At 42.0% G+C, this 20,570-nt stretch overlaps 1 protein-coding gene across 2 annotated transcripts; it reads right to left on the bottom strand.

Annotated features, from left to right (window-relative positions):
- Positions 1–5,603: 5,603 nt before the first annotated feature.
- On the bottom strand, positions 5,604–20,290 carry RNPC3 (RNA binding region (RNP1, RRM) containing 3). 2 transcript variants are annotated; one of them, XM_008147093.3, is made up of 15 exons: positions 20,024–20,290; positions 18,511–18,558; positions 17,998–18,116; positions 17,267–17,350; positions 16,522–16,633; positions 15,484–15,552; positions 14,289–14,431; positions 13,779–13,904; positions 13,119–13,267; positions 11,701–11,862; positions 11,510–11,604; positions 11,352–11,410; positions 9,427–9,559; positions 8,669–8,740; positions 5,604–5,869 (listed from the first exon to the last, which is right to left on the bottom strand). In XM_008147093.3, the coding sequence occupies exons 1-14, from the start codon at positions 20,213–20,215 to the stop codon at positions 8,684–8,686; spliced, it is 1,548 nt and encodes a 515-aa protein (XP_008145315.2). In that variant the 5' UTR covers positions 20,216–20,290; the 3' UTR covers positions 5,604–5,869; positions 8,669–8,683. The 2 variants fall into 2 exon arrangements, with proteins under 2 accessions (XP_008145315.2, XP_054568143.1); XM_054712168.1 differs by lacking the exon at positions 5,604–5,869 and adding an exon at positions 7,671–7,714.
- Positions 20,291–20,570: the final 280 nt, after the last annotated feature.

Below are 20,570 nucleotides of genomic sequence, written 5' to 3'. Positions count from 1 at the left end.
GCACCGCGCCACTTGTGTTCATCCCAGCCTGCTGTGCCTGCTGCCGCTGCTCAGTAGCGCTGCTGTGGAGGCGGGAGAGGCTCCCGCTGCCGCAGCTGCACTCGCCAGCCATGAGCCCAGCTTCTGGCTGAGCAGCGCTCCCCCTGTGGGAGCACACTGACCACCAGAGGGCAGCTCCTGTGTTGAGCATCTGCCCCCTGGTGGTCCGTGCACATCATAGCAACTGGTCAGTCTTTCTAGTCGTTCTGTTGTAACGGTCACTTAGGCTTTTATTTGTGTGTGTGTGTGTATGTGTGTGTGTGTGTGTGTGTATTATATTTTTTTAATTGATTTCAGAGAGGAAGGGAAAGGGAGAGATAGAAACATCAATGATGAGAATCATTGATTGGCTACCTTCTGCATGCCCCACAATGGGGATCGAGCCCACAACTGGGGCATGTGCCCTGACCTGGAATTGAACCACGTTTATACATAGGTTAACACACTGGCTGGACAATAATTATGAGTCTTTTGACACATGTATATATTATCTCCACTTATTTTTCATTTTTAAAAATTTTTATTGAGTTTAGAGATAGGATGGGACAGGGGAGGGAAAGAGAGAAAAGAAACATCAATTTATTGTTCCACTTATTTATACATTCATTGGTTGATTCTTGTATGTGCCCTGACTGGGGTTTAAACCCATAACCTTGGCAAATCAGGACAGTGCTCTAACCACTGGAGCTACCCGGCCAGGACTAAGTTTTCATTTTTTATTATCAACTAGAGGCCCAGTGCATGAAATTTGTGCACGGGTAGGGTTCCTAGTGGCTGCTGGCCAGGGCTTCCCTTCATTCCACGCCGCCCTCTGGTGGTCAGCGCATGTCAAAGCGAGTGAGCGAACTCCTGAGGGGACACTTTGCATATTCGGCTTTTATATATATAGATAATTGGGGGGGGGGGGGGCGTTTCACCGTACAGGTGTAGTACATATTTTGGTAGATTTATAGCTAATTATTTCCCCTTTGGTACTATTGCAAATGGTACTTTTAGAATATTTTCAAAATGTAGTTGCTTATTGCTAGTACATAGATGTACATTTGATTTCTACACCTTTTATTTTTATAGCCTTAACAAATTATTGGTTGGAGGAACCTTTTAATTCCCTGGGATTTTCTACATGCCATTTCTGAACAAGGACAACTTACTTCTTTACGTCTGATTTGTATGGCTTTCCCGTTTATGCACTGGCTGTCAAGATGTTGAATAGGGGTGGGGAGTGTGCACTTCCTTGCCTTTCTCTCACCTTAGGAGGAAAACATTCCGCCTTTAACCAGGAAGTATTAGCATAGCCATAGGTTTTGTAGACACTCTTTACCAAATTAAGGAAGCTCTTTCCTATTCCTGGTATACTGAGTTTTTATGAATGGATGTTTAATTTTGTCAAATGCTTTCTCTTCCTTTATGCTTTTTCTTTACTCTGTTGACATGATGAATTACATCTGACTTTCAGAATTTGAACTAGTCTGAACTTCCCAGGATAAACTTCACTTGACCATGATGTATAATTCTATTTACATAGTTTGATGAACTTATTCACACTTTATTAAGGACTTATGCATCTATACTCATGAGAAATAGGGATATTGTAGCTTTCTCGTACTTAGCCTGGTTTTAGTATCAAGATGATGCAGGACTCAGAAAATTAATTTGGAAGTGTTCGCTTCCATTGGTTTGTTGGTTTTCATTTGCTGTTTGGCAGAATTTACTATTGAAAATACCTAGACTATGAGCTTTCTTTGCAGGAAGAGTTTGAATTACAAAGTAAATTTATTAAATAGAAAAAGGATTGTGCAAGCCACCTACTTCTTGAATAAGCTTTGGTAGTTTTTCACTTTCAAGAAATTGGTCCATATCATTGAAGTTGTCAAATTTATGAAAACAAATTTGTTCAAATTCCAGTATTATATTCTTACAATTTGGAGGGGGGTAGGGGGGTTTCTCTTATTTTTCTTTGCAATCTGGCTAGAACTAGTTTTGTTTACAATGATATTTTCTGTTTACAAAGTATTGGTTTGTGCTTATTACTGTTATTTCCTTTTCCTGCTTGCTCTGGGTTTAATTTATTCACTTTCTAGTTCCTTAAAGTCGAATGTACATCATCAATCTGTTGTTTTTATCCTTTTATAACATAAGCAAATTCCCTTTAAACACTTCTTTAGCTGTACCTCACAAATTTTTGTTGTATTTTCATTCATTCAAATTCAATTATTTTCTAATTTCCCTTAAGAATGCTGATTTGCTCTATTTGTTATTTAGCAATGTGTTATTTAATACCCAGGAAATTTGAAGTTTTCCTGTTACTTGCTATCTGGTTTAATCTGGCTGAGGTCAAAGGACACACTTTGTATGATGTTACTGTTTAACGGCACAGAATCACGTGTCTTCCAGACTATTCGCCATTGTTTCGTTCTCCGGTGAGGGAGGAAGAAAAATCTTCCTTTTATCACAGGACAGACACACACACAGTGTACAGGCAGACATACAGTGTGCTGTGATTTTAAAATTTCGTGTAGGTTCATTAAAAAAGTCTAAAAATGCTCCTTTGGGAGGGACAGTAATTTTAAAAAATAGCTGAGAAACTGGTTTAGAGGTATGCCACTATTTTGTTTTATTTTCGTTTTAGTTGTGATATATTTGTCATACAGAAAGATGTAATTAAAAAAAAAAAAAGACTCCATGTCCCAAGACCCAGGTTTAATAAATGTTAACATTTTGCCAAGATATTCTTCAAACATGCTTTTTAAAGAAAAATAGAATACATACAGCGCTGCCCACTCCAACTTCATTCTCCTTTCATCTTTTTCTTCCACAGTGAGGCAGTCAGTGCCTCCATAAATACGTAATGCTGTTCTCTGTATCTATTTTTGTCTAAGCTTTGAAAAGTTTCAGGTAATAAAATAATCTGTGGCTCAAACTTTCTTCTGTATTCTGGGATTTTCAAGGACCCTGGTATATTAACTACTGGTAAGTGTAGATGCGATCCCCATTTCGATGTTTATGTATTATCCTAGATCAGTGATGGGCAACCTTTTGAGCTTGGTGTGTCAAACTTCGCCAAAAAACTGAGCATAACTCGGGTAGTGTGTCACTTTGAGGAAAAAACATTATTTCGCAAATGTTTCATCCTCAGGAGCAGCAAATGTTTCATCCTCGGCATGCAGCCGCCTCAGCGGCCGTGAGTCATCAGAAATGGCTACGCGTGTCAGTGCTGACACGCGTGTCATAGGTTCCCCATCACTGTAGATGTTCTAAGCCTTGTTTGACCTCCTACCTTCCCCATGGCGTCAGAGCTCAGCTGGTTTGGTGCAGGCCTCTCCTCCTGGCACGTTTTCCATGCTGCTGAGTCTCAGTAGCGTATTTGAGATCTTCCAGCGCGCCCCCCTCCCCCCCAGCTCTCTTTGTGACTGCTGTGCCTCTATACAGCTTGCTTCCACAAATGTCCGTTGCTTAGGTTCTTGGGTGGGAACTCTATTCCTCCTAAGAGGCATCAGCTCTATCTCTTACGTGCCTAACACACCGGTCTGCTCTCATGTCTACTGAACAATCCTACTGAGATCACTATTTTTGTTGTATATGCATGAGTTAGGGAAATTAAATGGAACAAACAAAATGTCTTAACTTACAGTTGAAGTTTACTTAAAAACTCCATTACTCACAGAGGGACGTATTTTCTTATGGGATGGTAAACATCAAACAATTACTACATCTAAGCACTCAGCACAGCGCCTGGTGAATGTTAGGTGCGCATCAGCTATTGATTCTGTTCCCTTACTCCCTCTGAAAGCCTTAGTATCTCTTCACATTGATTTTGAAAGAATCTTATTTGCACAGTAAATACTTTCTGATTCACCTAAAACAGCAACCTGAATGCTGTGCCTTCTGTCTGATGACTGACTGACCAGGATCACACTGACTGTTCATGTTACTAACAGGAGGCAGACTCCTTAAAGGGACAAACACTGAGGTGTCTCACTGCTTCCCACTCATCCGAGCCCTTGTAGAAGGAAAACGAACGTTTGGTAATCAGAGTTTACATATCAGACATTGTTATTGTTGTTTGTTCTGACTGCTCCACCGGCCAGCCGTTCCCTGCCTCCCCCTCTCCTCATGCCTCCCCACTCCCTGAAACACAGTATTGAAAAGAGACCAATCAATAACCTACGGTAGCCTCTATGTGTTCACGTGCAAGGAAGAGTCACACGTCTCTCTCTTCAGTCAAAGCTCAGGAGGAGTAAGCTAAGTGAGGAAGGCCTGTCCACAGCCAAGACGGCCCAGGCTAGCCTCCAGCACCAGACAGCTGAGCTGTGGAAGCAAAGGAAAAGTTCCTGAAGGGAATGAGAAGTGTCACTCCAGTGAGCACACCAATGACAAGAAAGCAGAACTGTCTCATTGCTGACCGGGAGGAAACTTTAACCGTCTGGATAGGATAAACCAGCCACAACCTACTTAAGCCAAAGCCCAATCCGGAGCCAGGCCCCAGCTCTCGTCAGTTCTAAGGGGGGGAAAGTGAGGAAGCGCAGGAGCAAGCCTGGAGCTGGTGGAGGCTGGGGCACGCGCTTTAAGGAAAGACGGCGTCTCCACAGCACAAAAGGGCGGTGAGCCGCGGGTGCCGATGCAGAGGCTGCAGCAAGTCGGCCAGGGAGCCCGCCAAGATGATGGAGGACAGGCTTCAGTGTAGGCAACAGTGACCCTGGCCAGGAGATGCCACTGCACTGGGACTTTCACAGCGGGACAGGAGAGGCCGATGCCTGGCTTCAGCGCTTCAGAGGACAGGCTGACGCTCTCGTTAGGGGCTAAGGCAGCTGTGGCTTGCAGTGGAAGCCAGTGCACATTGACCATTCTGAAAGTGCTGCGGCATCTGAGGACTACGCTAAATCTACTCTGCCGGGCTCTAAAATCGGAACAGCACATCTGTTTACAACATGGCTTACTGAACATTTTAAGCCTACTGCTCAGTAGAAAAGATTACTTTCAAAATATTATTGCTCATTAATAATCAAGGTAAGACCCTCCACCAGCAAATAAAAAGAGATGACTCACTGTAGGCTCAGACTATGGTAGCATTTTTTTTTTCAGCAATAAAGTATTTGTAAATGAAGGTATGTGTATTGGGGTTTTTAGACAAAATGCTATCGGATATTTAATAGGCTACAATATAAACATAACTGTTACAGACACTGGACAATCAAAAAAATGTGACTCGCTTTATTGTGGTGATCTCGAACCAAACTGTAATATCTGTGAGATATGTCTGTATATGAAAGTTTTCCTACTTACCTACAGCTGAAACTAATTTCACCAAGGGAAGGGAATTTTATATGGGAAACATTTGTACCTTTTGAATGATATTCTAACAGATTATGGCGGCACAAAAATCAAAGACTAACCAAATTCCCTAAACTGGAAACACACACACACACACACACACACACACACACACACACACCTCCTAGCCAGACAAACAAAACTCCTACTTAAAGAAAATTTTGCAAGTAAGTGCACTGGTATGCAGGTAGGAATTAAAAAGGGACATTATTTGTAATATTAAAATACAATTTAATTTAATATTGTAAAACCACCATCATACTTTCCTAGCTATGTAAAACATTAAAATTAAGAATATTATTTTAGTGAAAAAAATAATTTATTATATAGAAAGCTGATTAAAATGCACATAATGTATGTCCAATAAACTAATTTAAGTGCAAATACACTTAATTTTTAAATACACTTTAAAAGCTGTTACGCACAGTTCCATAGCCCAGATGGTCAATTTCTTCTCAAAGGTGCAAAACCCAGGAAAGACATGGAATTCAAAAGGAACCTAAAATACCATAAAAATTCATTGAAAGCAGTAATGAGTATAAAGCAGTTCATTAGTTTAAAAATAAATAAAAGGTAAAATATTTATACTTAGAAAATTAGTGAATCATGTCAGTACAACATTTTGTCTAAAAAACAGCTTATAAAGAAACTAATTTATAACATTAAAAAATGAAACATTTAACTCCCTATTGGGGGAAAAAAGCAATTTCAATATCTATAATTTTTTGCACTCTTAGGATGAGAGTGATTGTTAACAGATGTTTGAATTGTTTTCAGAGGACTAAGAATAGCAGGATTTGCAAGAAGGAAATGTGCAGGCACCAACCAACCTTTATTTTCCTACCTAGAAAGGCAGACGGGTAGGTGACGTTAGGTAGCTAACCATTTTAATCTCACAAATTCATATCCACACTGGTCAGTCCTTATAACTATACTAAGGGAAGGAACCTTTCAAATTAGATTCTTCGTCGATTCCCAGAGATTTGATTTATTAGTTCTAGGACCCAGTTCAGGAATTTCAGTCTAAAAATCCTTCCTAGGTGGTTCTCAACTTTGGTTACATATTAGAGTCAAAACTTAGGGGGGTCTGAAAAACCCCAGAATCTATGTTGCATACCCGATCGATAAGTCAAAACTCTGGGGGAGGAACCCAGGCATCAGTAGATTTTTTTTAGTGTTTTTTGTTTTTGTTTTTTAATCAATACATTAAAAGTTTCCCAGGTTATTTCAGTGTGCAATCAAGTCTGAGACTCAGTTCTGGGTAATCCTGGTCATGAACTAGTCTGGAAATCACTGTTCTGACATATCCACTGAGACTATTTCTCTCCACTTAATGTGCTACCCTGAGTCAACATTCTGTCTTCCACCTCTGTTACACTTTTCTTCTTGCTTTCGTTTTGTTTGGTTTAGAAAAAGAAAGAGGAAAAAGGTATTCCTACTTGCTGTCTGTCTCAAAGGAAATTTCAACAACACTTCAAACGTGAGGTCTGCTTCTCTTATTTGGAATTTAAATAGGAATCTAGTTATGCTATTTTTTACCTAGCTAATATTTTGTAATATTTGAATTCTTAAAATAAAAGAAAAAAACATTTTCCCAACCAAATTTTACAACACATTATACAGAATACCTAAACTAAATCTATATATATAAAGGCCTAAGCGACTGGCCAACTGGCCAGTAGCTATGATGCACACTGTCCACCAGGGGGCAGACGCTCAATGCAGGAGCTGCTGAGCTGCAGACACATGGCAGCAGCAGTTCTCGGGTGACGCACCCGGAACCAGAGAGGAAGGAGCCCAGTTCAGGGGTGCATCACCCGAGAACCACCCTCTCACAATCCAGGACCCCTTGGGGGTTGTTGGAGAGTCGGTTTTGGCCTGATTCCTGCAGGTTAGGCTGAGGGACCCCACCAGTGCACAAATCCATGCACTGGGCCTTTAATATGTCAGAAAACAGAACACATGTTACTGAATTTGATCTAGAAATTACATAAATGAAGAAAAAGGGCTAAATTCTATAGTAAAGTAAATACATACATTCTACAAGTAAATAAATTGACCTGATTCACTAACTTTCCCTGAAAAAATTACGTAACCTAAAGGAAAGTCTAGAAAATTTAGCAGCACATCTAAACAAACCCATAAAAGATTGGTTCAATCAACACTGATATTTAGAAATATTTCTTTTAAGTTGCAAAAAAGTATTGCTTATTCTGGACCAATGGGTGGGAGGGACAAAACATCTCTAAGGAAAACAAAAAACAAAAGCACTGCCCCCAAAAGGATACGAGAAAGGATACACTTTGCATGACAGTATTACAGCGGTATTTACGCAGGAATGCTTCTAAAGAAGAACAGCGGGTTGCAGTTTAATTTCTTCTCACTTTCCACATGTTTACATATAAATGATTTTTTAAAAACACACACTAAATATTGTTTCTTGTTAAATGTTCCTCTAAGGCATTTGTAGGACTTCTGACTATACCACTATGGATGTTTTAAAACAAAATTCAAATATTTAAGGTATCTCATAAAAGGAATAAACATGAAGCAAAATTTTCTCTAAGTTAAATAATTTTTTCAGCTTAACACCAGTAATTTTGACCCATTTACTTCATGTTCTTCCAGTATACAAAGGCAGAAATATTTTAAATAAAAGTAAAAAATGATATATTTCCATTCATTTTTCTTTCATCAATGTAACACAACTTTAAAGTTGGAAATGTAATTCTACCATTTTTAATAATAAAATTACTTGAATGTGCATTAGAATTACACATTTGAAAGACAAAAGATTTCATTCCACAAAAGACACGTATGTATTTCTCTTAAGTGTTCAATTAGTAATTAGTAATCAAAAGCTCAGGCCCACCAAGGATGACTGATTTGTCCTGGCTTGCCCCACACACCCCGTCACAGAAAAACTGGGGGGCAGGTGGGGGGGAGAGGTTTCTTGGTTTCCCAAGGTCCCCACCCCAGACCTCCTGAACAGAAACTCTGGCAATCTGACACACACTCCCCTCATAAAACCCATTTTCCAAATATAACTTTTATATACAAACAGGCCTTATTCTGTAGTTATAATGTTGAAGTTGACTGAGAATTAACTGCACAGTGAGACAGAGACAGAGATGGAGAGATGGCTGCATGGCCCTGACTGAGGGCTTTCACTGAGTTACTGCTCTGCCAGCTCCGAGGCAGACAGGTGTGGTGGGCGGGGAACGACAGGGCCCGCCTCCGTTAGAGTTTAGGTGGCAGAACCTCAAAGTCTCCTTCATTCATTCCCACCCACACTTACCTTTACCGATTCTCATCACTTCCTTCTTCCTTCCTTAGAATCTTGTTTTGGTCTAGCAGATCGAGCGAATTGCTAATGTTTAAAAATTAAGGTTTCCTTTACAAACATGGAAGCAATCTTTCCTAATTATCAGGAACTTTCTAATTCAGGGTAGAAGTACAGTTTTTGAATTTATCTTTTATATTTATTTTTATACTCTCAGACGTTTGTTAAATATGTTTTATCTGCCTGCTGTCCACGATTTGGGGGAGAAGTAAAAAATGTACCTTTCTCTCCAGTCAGTATCTTCCACAACTAGACCTTCATCTATCCCACTGATGAATAACTTGCAAACTACATTCACTAAAAGCAGGGTGATTAACCAATGGTCTATTTTGTTTATTAAAATTCTTAAATGCAAATATGAATTACAGTACGATAAAATATACGATAAAACTACAATGAACTGTATCTCTGTAATGACCCTGAAGGAATTCGGGGGACTGCAGGCGCAGGCTCAGCGTGCACACGCACTGTTGGGGTGTAAGAGGAAGGTTTAGACTTGGCTACGTCTCCATAACCTCACGCTGCTGCTGAGGCTCCTTCATTTCCCATGTTCATCTAAACAACACTCATCTCTCTCAGCTAAGTGCGTCTGTGAGCGAGTACCTCCAGGTAGAATGTCAGTTGTTAAGTCTCCTAAAGGTTGATAAAAATTAGTTTCAACTACACTCTTCTCCTAAAAACTCGAGTTTGGAACAGCCAGGCTAAAAGGATACAACCACCATAGGCTTTCCGAAAAGAACGTATCCGTTGGCTTCCTTCAAGGCCTTTGCTGCTGCTTTTTCGTTTGGGAGCCCAATGAAGGCCTGTCCTTTCATGCGGCCCTCCCTCATCAGGCGGATGTCAAACCTGGAGGTCAGAAGAACGAGCGGGCGTGAGTCGAAGAACGTCAAACCACGGTGACCAGATGAATGGGAATGTCGCCATTTCAGAGCGAAAACAACTATACAACCTCATTAGCACATCAATTCCTCGCTTTCTAGAACTGTATTTTGTAGTCAGTTCTAAAACTGATTCTATGAGTAGACAATAGAAGTTTGAGGGTGCGCTTACACATATTTTTTAGCTATCTTAAATGTATTTATGTGATTTAAAAAATATCTTACTAGCAACTATGAAGCACATTTCTTAAGTTATGTCATATCTCTATTTTTTAAAAATCCCACGCAACCAATTCAATACTATTACCCAAGAGACAAAACACAACTATCTGACCAAGAACAGAAGGGCTGATCATAACCCCAGAAAAAGAACAGCGTTTCAGAGCAGGAAGAGATGTCACTAATCACCACTCCACAGGGATGCCCACGGAGACAGTGCTTCCTTCACTGTCGTTTTATGAGCTCAAGTCAGAGACCGGAATACGAAGCACATGTGTTATTCCACATGTAGAATTCCACTCTTTCATAGTGTATTTTTTTTAACATTTTGGACACAAAGCTATATTGGAGACTCCTTAGAAAAAGCAATTATAACTTGTAACTAATGTACTGCTTGCCATTTAGAGAGTCTATAGGACTAGGAAAATCATATAAAGCATGAAAAAATGCAATGAAATTTTAAAATTCACATGACTAAGTCCCATGGGGAACAATTATTAATCTGTCGTTTTGTTGTGCACAACTTTCTCCATATAGAATTATTTTCCCCATGAAACTAATTGCAGGCAATCCTGGAAATAGAAGAAAAGAATGTATACACACATTTGTACATACCGATGTACATAAAATATTTATTTATGTTTCTTACCATCATGACTTAAAGTCAGCAACAAGAAAAAGGATCAGCAAGAAAACCTTTGTTATTAAGAGGCATCGGGGACTAATGCATATACTGGAGAATTTTAAGACCCGTGCATACCCATCTAAAAAGGTACACAAGGCCAGACTAGGCTGGAAAAGTGCTGGTTGCTCAAGAAGTTTAAAACAAAATTAAGTAGTTGAGAATCTCTCTCCTCACCTCTTCTGCTTCTAGTTTACATGGCCAACAGTCTTATGGACTTGGGAGCCAACTATTCTGGAATTTCAAAGAATAAAATTGTAACTGCAAACATCGGCTTTTCTATCATTTACAAAGCATATCCGTTATGCTCTCATAGGAGCCTTGCTTGACTCAGTCCAGCTCAGAGAAGTGACTGCGGGGGGAGAGAGAAGCTGTGCCCGACTGCTCTGGGCCACAGGGCGAAGCACCCGCAGTGGTTTGCCAGGTGGACTCGGCCCAGCGGCGCTGGCAGCATCCCTGAGCTCGGAGGAACGCAGAGCCACAGGCCCTGCCTCAGCCCGGAAACCCAGGCTCTGGGGAGGGGCCCCGACCCTCGCCGGGTGATTCCTGTGCAGGCGAACCTCTGCTTTGGGACCGGGTATGTGATGAGGCTGCTTCTCTAAAGTACATTTTACTAGAACTCGGCCACCAATAGTTTCAGGTCTTGTTTGTGGCTGCTTTCACGCTCCGAACGCAGCCCTGAGCTGCTGCAACGGGACCACGTGGCCTGCACCGAGATGAAACCCCTGGATGGTTACGACCTGCCGTTGGCAAAGAAGCCTGCCGACTCCGCTTCTCACTAAGGGACCGGCGCGGGGATGACCCAGGGTTACTTCCTGACCGGCGAAAAGAAAACTCTGAGAATAGGACGGCCACTTACATGATCCGTTGTGTTTCTGATGAAAAGTCAACGTATCTTCCAAAAATAAATTTAAGGTCCTAGGATTTCAATAAGAAGAAAAAAAAAAAAAGTAAGAAAGTCCAGCCAAAAAAAATTAATCGTAAAATAATAAGCTTCATTTACAAATTTTGACCTACCTTTTCTTGAACATGTTTAGCTAAATTCTTTACATAAATCCTACAGTTTGGTTCACCAGGTTCATAACTTCTGAAAACCGAAAGCGTTTCCATTTCTTATTTAAAAACAAAACAAGGAAGTAAAGTTAAGATATTTTAGATCAATCTGAAAGCCTCAAAGGGAGCAAGGCTGGTTCCTGCCATGGAATTACCTTCTCTAGAGACCCGGCCCTTCTCCAGCTCCCGCCTGGAGATACACTCGGACGGCGTCTCGTCCGAGTCTTCCTTACTTTCCTCTGCGACGCTCTGGTTAGGTTTGGGGAAGATCTTTCCAAATCCCACAGTGGACGCATCGCCTTGGGCAGCAGGTAAATCTAAGGGTTAAGGTCAACAGGAGCCATTAAAAACCCCTCCTTTCAAGACGGTCTGTTTTCCACTTTTAATTTCAAGACGTCTTTGGCACTAAGCCCTTTGGTGTTTTTCTCATTACTTTAGAACAGGAGGGCAAGTCTACTTGTCAAGGTTCAGACAGTAAATATTTCAGGGATGGCAGGAGTGTGAAAGTGTCTTCATAATGTACAAAACTTGTACTAACAGAACTGGCGCCTGCAGGCATCTACTCACAAGGTAGTCACATTGCTGTGTCCTAACCAACACACAAAACCACTGAACATCACACTTAACGGGCAATGAAAAAATAAGTCAGCGTAAGAATCCTTCTAGTGCATTTCCAGTGTGAACACCAGTACAAACCAGACTCCAGTGCTCCTTGGAGTCCATTACTCGCAACCGGCAATGTGACATTCCCATCAAAGCACCAGTTCTAATCATATAAAAAGGGTGACAATGGACAGTATCCCACGGTACTGAGGAAGCCCTAACTGCATGTTTTACATATAGTTCACAAATACTAAGACAGAAACGTTGCGTATGGAATATAATTCTAACACAAACGCTGACTGAGAAACGTGTTTACATCGCATTTAAAGAACTATGCTAAGCGAAATAAGCCAGTCAGAGAAAGATAAATAACACATGATCTCACTCATTTGTGGAATATAATGAACAACATAACTGATGAACAAAAACAGATCCAAAGTCAGAGAAGCATGGATTAGGCTGTCAAGCCTCAGAGGGAAGGTAGGGAAGGGTAGGGGTAAGGGGGAGAGATCAACCAAAGGACTTGAATGCATGCATATAAGCCTAACCAATGGACACAGACACCAGGGGGGTGAGGGCATAAGTGTGTGTGTGTGGGGGGGGAATAATGGGGGAATAAGGACACATACGTAATACCTTAATCAATAAAGAAAAAAATAAAATAAAGAGCATTTACTTTAAATTCCTTAAAAAAGGTGAAAGGATTAAAAAAAAATACAAAAAGAAATTAACTCATAGACAACCAGTAAGGTGATTACCAGAGGGAAACAGAGAAGGGGGAGGTAGGAGTAAAGGAGGGACAAATGTGTGGAAAGAGACCTGACTTGGCACGGAACCACATACAGATGATACATTATAGAATTGTGCCCCTGAAACCTATATAACTGTATTAACCAACGGCTCCCCAGTAAGTTCAATAAAAAATAAAGAGCATTCCTTTATTCGGAAAAAAGAACTAGAACGTGCTTACCAGGATTTTGTTCTTCAAAATCATCTTCCTTTTCCAAATCTTTCTTAAATGCAGCGGGCATGTCGGTAGATATATGGAACTCAATCTTTTTATTCCCGACCGGCTGTGGCTGATCGAATACATCCGACGGTGACAGCACCGGGTGTAAACTGCATTCACAGACAATCACAGCGTTACTTCGCAACCGCAAAGAATGTCCCAGGCAAACACTATTTCGTGTTTACTGTACTTTAAAAAGCTAACACTGACAAAGCCCTCAACACTACAGGCACTTCACCAAGTAAAACCTGCATTAACTACTTCCAGAAACCCTGACACGTTCTACTGTGAGTCCTACTAAGTTCCTAGTTTAGATAGATTGCATAGTCAGTCAGCAAGTGAGAGAGACAGTACATGAGGACTACTGAAAATGGAGAAAAAGATCATTTTAACAAACGCCTTTCTCAATTTACGAAGTTATGAGCGCAAGGGAAATTGACATAGAAAAGTTCCATGAAATTAAAATCACAATTAAGAGTAATTTAATCTGATTAAGGTACTGAAATACATAGAACTCCCTGGCAAACAGACATCTCTGCCCAACTGTACTGAAGAAATGTGAGTTCCGCAAGCAGACTAGCGCCTACAGAACCCTTATTCCATAATCCAAAGCACAGCTACCTGTGAGAGACGGGCGCAGGTGTGGTCAGCATGTCCTTTATTTTTCGCCTTTTTCTCACATGGCGCTGTCTTGTTGCTTTTGGTCTTTTGGGCTGAAGATTTGCTAATTCCATTAGTTTGGCCATTCTGCCTTGGGGGAAGGGAAAGGAAAAAATTATTTCCGTACACCAAAAGGTTGTCAGTTTGATTCCTGGCTGGGGCGAGTACAGGAGGTAACTGATCAATGTTTCTCTCTCACATCAATGGTTCTCCCTCTGTCTCTCTCTCCCTCTCACCCCCCCCTCCTCTCTCCAAAAAAATAATAAATAAAAATCAATAAACATATCCTTAGGTGAGACTTAAAAAAAATGTATAACTACTATCTATATGCTTGAGGGGTTGGCGTTGGGGATGAACAAATTCTAATGTCCCCAAATTACCAAGAATTACAGTAAAATTCAGAAGAGCAAGAGAATCTCTTCTCAGATGTGTCTCTTCGAATCTAAACAAGTATGACATGAAGTCACGGACCTCTGTCGGTCTTCCTCATCGCTGCTTTCGTATTCGGACTCTTTACTCGATAAGTCCTCGTCCTCGTCCGGCAAAGGCGGTTCCTCCGGGGGCCGAGGAGACCCAGGTGGCAGAGGGGCGTGTAACGGCACGTAGTCTTCATACTAAACAACAACAAAACCGATGATGTTTCCAGAACAGATAAACCACTCCATTCGATGCACGATTCTCATCTCTCTGTAGCTCATGATATTCGGACACACTCCACACACGGAGGGACGCCTGCATGGCTGATGGCTAGCTGAGCAAACACGTGCTGCTTCTTCCTGGGCACCTGGCGTACACCTTTAAGAGTCTCTACTTAAAAGTGTATGCAAAAGTAACCAAGTATTTCCAACTTCCCTGGCAGTTAAGAGTTCACCGGGGAACTGTTTTAGCCAACGAAGGGTTGGCATGAAAACCTTCCACCCATGAACTTCTCTTCCTTCGTGCTCGGCAGGCTGCACGGCAAGCCCTCACCGACGTGGGAACATGCGCAGTGGGGACAACCGAGGTCTGTTGAATGACTCAGTAGGGCAGAGCATCATGCTGCCCTATTTTTGGAATGAACTTGACATGAGCAAGAAGTAGCTTATACTGCGTCAAGTGACTAAGACTTGAGTTTATTTGTTAACTGCAGTTGGCATAATCTTAATACCCTTGCACTGAGCCAGGCACTGCGGTGGCGGGAAAATTTTCTATGTAAATGTCAGCACTGAAAATGATTTCTCATTGCGGTTATCTGGAAAAGGACTGTGGCAAAATAACTAGAATTATTCCACAGCACACAAAACCTATTACCTCCATCCCTGACAGATGTGCATAGTAAATTCTAATTAAAATATTAGCAACCTTTCTTCTGCAAGGAAAGCTCTATATGCCACAAAACCGCAGCAGCGGGTGAGATAAGGAAGTCGGCTCCACGTAATTATCCTACAGGGGCACGCTGCTCTGGATCAAAGGGCTAACAGCTCTGCAGGGGGCCGGCCTTCCTTGGCGGCTCTCCCGCTCTCCATTCTCCACGTGACCCTTATGCTCCTCACAGTGACTCTGGACCTGCTCCTTAGTTTCAGGGCACAGGAGAGGCCAAGGGCCCAGCATCTGGAGCATTTAGTCTCAATAATCCCACCCCTGGGGGAGCAGTTTTGAATCTTGAAAATTGTAAGAGCTGTCTTACCATGGGAGGTCGTGCAGTGATTGGTCCAAAAGGTGTGGGCAAATTCATTTTATTCATAAGATGAAGCACCTTAAAGTGATAAAGCATTTAGAACCGCTTAGTAAAATGGTGTCAGCTCACGTTTTACGTACTTAAAAACTCTGCGATGACTACTGATTAATGTGGTGCAGAGGCCGGCAGACCTCTCACCTTCATGACCCCAGGACAGGCCTGGAACAAGGCCCTGGGGTATCAGGTCAGCCTTCCTAAATTTTTGTCAGCTCTGCAAACGTTATTCTCATTATTACAATACAAAATCTTCTCACATGCTATTTCTCCCTTGATCATTGTAAAATTAGGAAACAGAAGTAAAATAACAAATCAACATTATCTACATTCTGTACTTCAAAAAGTATCCTGTTACTATCAATACTTTCAAACCTTTGCCACGGGGTCAACCACGACTTTTCCTTTAAGAATCTCTACTTAAAGGTGTATGCTACAGTAACCAAGAATTACCAGAAACTGCATTTCCCAAATTATCTTGTGTTTATTAGCATTAATACTAAACATAACAGGCTGCTTATGCCATAGTTTATAAAAGCCTGAACTTGAATGCAGTAATATTTCATTACCATTTGAAATACACTAAATGTCTGTGACGCAACCCCCCACCCCCAATTCACAAGCTGAATCCTGACCCCCACTGTGAAGGTATTAGGAGGCGGGGGGAAGGGATGGGGCTCTGGGAAGTAAGTAGGTCACATGCCAGGCCATCTGCCACCCGAAGAGGGCCCTCACCAGAACCCCGCCTCGCTGGCACCCTCATCTCGAACTTCCAGACGTGAGAAGTCATTTTCTGTTGGTTATAAGCCGCCTGCTCTGTGGCAGTTACAGCAGCCTGCACTGGTTATGACATCGTTAAGCTACTGCAACATCCATGGCTGCCGGCATTAGTCTAACTAGGACCCTACGGGAACCTCTGAGAATTGGCAGGAAAATCAAAAGTCAAGTTCCTCATGCGTCTCCTGCGGGGAACGCTGGGTTCCCTCTACGCACCTGGACGTAGAACTTGGGCACACTTGCCAGGGCGTTGACTATGTTTGCGAGGATGGTGCTGGACGGCGGCGGGTACATGTACTTGAGGCAGGAATCCAGAGGAAATGTCAGCCTGGAAAAGACATTGAAAACGCTTATGTGTTCCCCCGAGTTTCATGTCAAGAACTCGTTGTAGATAATCTGGTAACATGCAGAACCGATCCAGTAACTCAGTACTCTAGGGTTGCTTGGTGCCTAATAGACCCAAACAAGCACATTTAGGAAGAAAGCTGTCTTCTGGCCGCATTACAGGAAAGTAAGAATTTTCTTATCAGACCTTATCTTGTGGCTCGGAACATTCTAATGGAACCAAATTCAGTGACCAATTCTTATAGCTCAAAATGTTTAACCAACAGGTTAAAAATAGACATGACAAAATATCCCTTTTTGCCGAAACCGGTTTGGCTCAGTGGATAGAGCGTCGGCCTGCGGACTGAAGGGTCCCAGGTTCGATTCCGGTCAAGGGCATGTACCTTGGTTGCGGGCACATCCCCAGTAGGGGTTGTGCAAGAGGCAGCTGATCGATGTTTCTCTCTCATCGATGTTTCTAACTCTCTATCCCTCTCTCTTCCTCTCTGTAAAAAATCAATAAAATATATTTTAAAAAAAAATCCCTTTTGAATAAATTATCTGATTTACAATACACACATACACACACACAGAACAAAATTAAAAGAACAACAAAATACAAAGAAAAAGCACTCACCCATGGTTTGGTGCAATTCCATTTTCTACAGTCAAACAACCAAGTTCTTTCTTTTCTTTATCATCTTCCACAGGCTCCTCAGACCTAGGACACACAGAATCAAAGTTCTGAACTTTAGAAATAGAGTGAAAAAATACATACAGAGAAAGAAGTTATCTTTTCACACATGGCATTATGAAAACGGTTCCATAATAAATAAAATGTTCAGGTACTGTCCATGACATGCCACATTCCATTTCATCCTCACTGAAACCCCAGGAAGACGGTGTGGTAAACCTCACTGAAGATGGAAAACCCCGAAATTCACCTGGTGTACAACAGTGACGCCCCAATTTCTATAGCTGCCTTGCTCCTTTCCCCCAGTTTCTAACTTAGAAAACGGGGTTAAGGCCCAAAATTCTGTGTGCCAGTCAGGATCCTAGAGGATGCAGCTGGTCCAGGGACTACCAGTCTTCGAGAACCACTGGTGTAAAGCTTATTTGCAAAGGTTATATAACTTACAAAGAGTTATAACTGAAACCAAATGCCAGTCTTTGATTGCAAAAGCCCTATCTATGCATGACACCCACTGTCTGCAATACAACGTCGTTAACGGAACTCTCTTCCCACATTAACTCCTAATATTAAATCAACTCCTAATGCACGACTAGGAACAAAAATACGTTGTTTTAATGTACCAGATTCAATGAGAGAGATGTATCAATGTGAGGAAAACCCAACTGTCTACGCACCTCTTCTTTTTGTCTGTGCCTGCAGAGGGACATGGGGAATGAACTTCATCTTGCTCTTTTGCAAATTCAACAACTAACGTGTGACCCAGAAGTTTCAGCTGGTGGAGTCTTGTCAGTGCCTGCAGTTGGAAGAATAGGAAATTTGATAACTGCACCAACAGTGATTTGTTGGAGACCACCTACCTTTCCACAGGCCCTTTGTTAATGCTGTTATCACTTCTCTGGCTCTTTCTTACCCATTTCTAATTTCAGGCTGCCCAGCCTTTCTTACTGGCTTCCTATCACTTAGCAAAATTAAAATCTGGTTAAATCCAGCTCACAGTTAATCTACTGTTCTCAGATCCCAATACCCAGACTTTGGGTAAGATCTGCCAATTGACAAGAGTCCAAGGTAGCCTGTGGAGCCAAATCTTGAAATACAAACCCTTTTGCTTTTTAAAACTATAGTTTATGTGTTATTTTTGAACCCAAACTGGATAATTGTTAATTTTGATAGTAAAGAAAAAGTCCCACCTTTACAGCTGCTTTTTCATTAGGGAAAGTAGCAAACGCTGTATGTTTCTGAAAAAGAATTAAGGTACAAAATTACTTCAAATATAATTTCAGCTTTTCATAAGGAAGTCTGATATTTTACCAGTTATTAGTGATTTGACACATTAATAAAATCTTGGAAAAGAATAAAAAATCACGATCATTTTAACTGATTAAAGCTAACTTCATCACAGTGGTTTAGAATCTTCTCTGGATCAGACTGGAGATGGAAACTATGTAGCCTTTTTTGTTACAGGTATGCACACACACACACACACACACATGCACGCACGCGCTCGCTAGACATCTGTCAAATAGTTTAACACATCAAAAGTTTAAAAACTACTACTATACCCAAAGGACTATCCTTAAACTATCCAAAAATATAAAATATCTGCCATTTTATAATACATATAAAGATCTTAAACTTTATACACCCAAATGCAGAGTTTAAAAATGTTCTTAGAAAGAAAATTCCTTGAGTGCATGTTTCCTTTGGGCTTTATCTTTGTAATAAGGGTTCAAAGGAGGAACTCTATTTTAAAATATAAATTGTGAATATTTTTTATAACAGAAAAGGAACACTAAGTCAAAAGAAAACAAATTATCATGCTAAGAAAGAGTTCTTGCCTAAAGCATTTAAAGTTGCTTGAGTACATTGTAACTTTTGTCTAATCCGATCCAAGATGACTTAAGTTCACTTAAACTGAATCGCATAGAATCTTTGTATCCGCTGGCACACAGCAGGTCCTTGAATAATGAATGTCATTTTGTTCAAAGTCCTCTCCTTACAAGTTGATGAGCTGCCTCAGGAGCTTGATTAACTCTTGTTTCTATCAATCAGCCATGGTAAAACCAGATTCCGTGTATGTCCCTTTGCTTAAAGTTGCAGAACCTAGCAATGACATTGAGGACTTACTGCACCTGACACTTGGATCAAAACTGGTCTTTTTTCACTGAACCTCAACCCTGGCTGCATGTCAGAACCAATCACCTAGTCCTAAGGGGGACTTGAGCACCAGGGATGACTTTCCCCAGCAGAGACCACCTTGCAGAAACTTAACAGCGCCGTTCCTCTTCTAATGCAGACAAATCCAGATAAAACATCGTCAGGTTTAAAAGAAATGAAATAGAAATTCTGTAACTAGTTCACTCCAATTTACTATTGCACTTTCTCCTCTATGTTCATGGACTGTCTTATTCCTGGCTTACAAACGAACCAATATTTTTTAAGTCCTTCTTCCCTAGTTCCGAGAGTACGGAGACTGGGAGCAGCACCCCCATTTTCCGAGGCGTTTTGGGATCCCAGGATGGGTACATAACTAAGCCACGGTCCGTGCTTCAGCCTCGCCTTTCCCCGCACCTCCCTTTCCCGCGGCGCTGTCACCGCTCCAGGCTTCCGCCCATCAGAACGTCGCTGGACCCGCGGGAGATCGGGATGGAAAAGAGGGGAGCCCCACGCCGCGAGCGCATCTCCCCACGCGAGCGCCCTTACCAGTCGCCCCTTATCGGACAGGACGCGCACGGACTGCGCCCCGAAATACTTAAGCAAGTCCTCTTTCTCCTCCGCGGTCAGCTCGGCCGGCAGGTGCCTCACCAGGAGGGTTCGGTCGCCCCGCGGCGGGGACAGCGAAGCGGAGCTCGGGCATCCCCTGGCCGCGGGCAGCGGCTGCTCGGGGGCCGCCATCGGCCCCGGAGAAGGAAGGACCGGGACGCGGAGCGCAGCACCGCAGCAAAACACAAGCTGGGAGCAATGTGTAAGTTTTCCGCCTCCCGCGGAGGATTCTGGTAGCACGGAAATGCCGCGAGAGGTGGTCGCCTTCTCGCGAGACTCTCGCGAGAGTGACACTTTGGAGGGCGGTTCCTGGGACTGGAGGGCGTGGCTCTGCAGTGATTGGAAAGGAACGTGGTTAGAATTCCAGGCGGCTGCGGAAGGTATTAAAAACTAAAACGTGCCTGAGAGAGTGTGAAGATTTAAGAAGTTGTCAAAGAAGGAACAGAGAGCTGAGGAAGGAGGAGGGAAGCCCGACAGAAAGAGTCTG

The sequence above is a fragment of the Eptesicus fuscus genome, chromosome 22 (genome assembly GCF_027574615.1).
Source record: "Eptesicus fuscus isolate TK198812 chromosome 22, DD_ASM_mEF_20220401, whole genome shotgun sequence".
Taxonomy (NCBI): Eukaryota; Metazoa; Chordata; class Mammalia; order Chiroptera; family Vespertilionidae; genus Eptesicus; species Eptesicus fuscus.
This window is presented reverse-complemented; position numbering and strand designations above follow the sequence as displayed.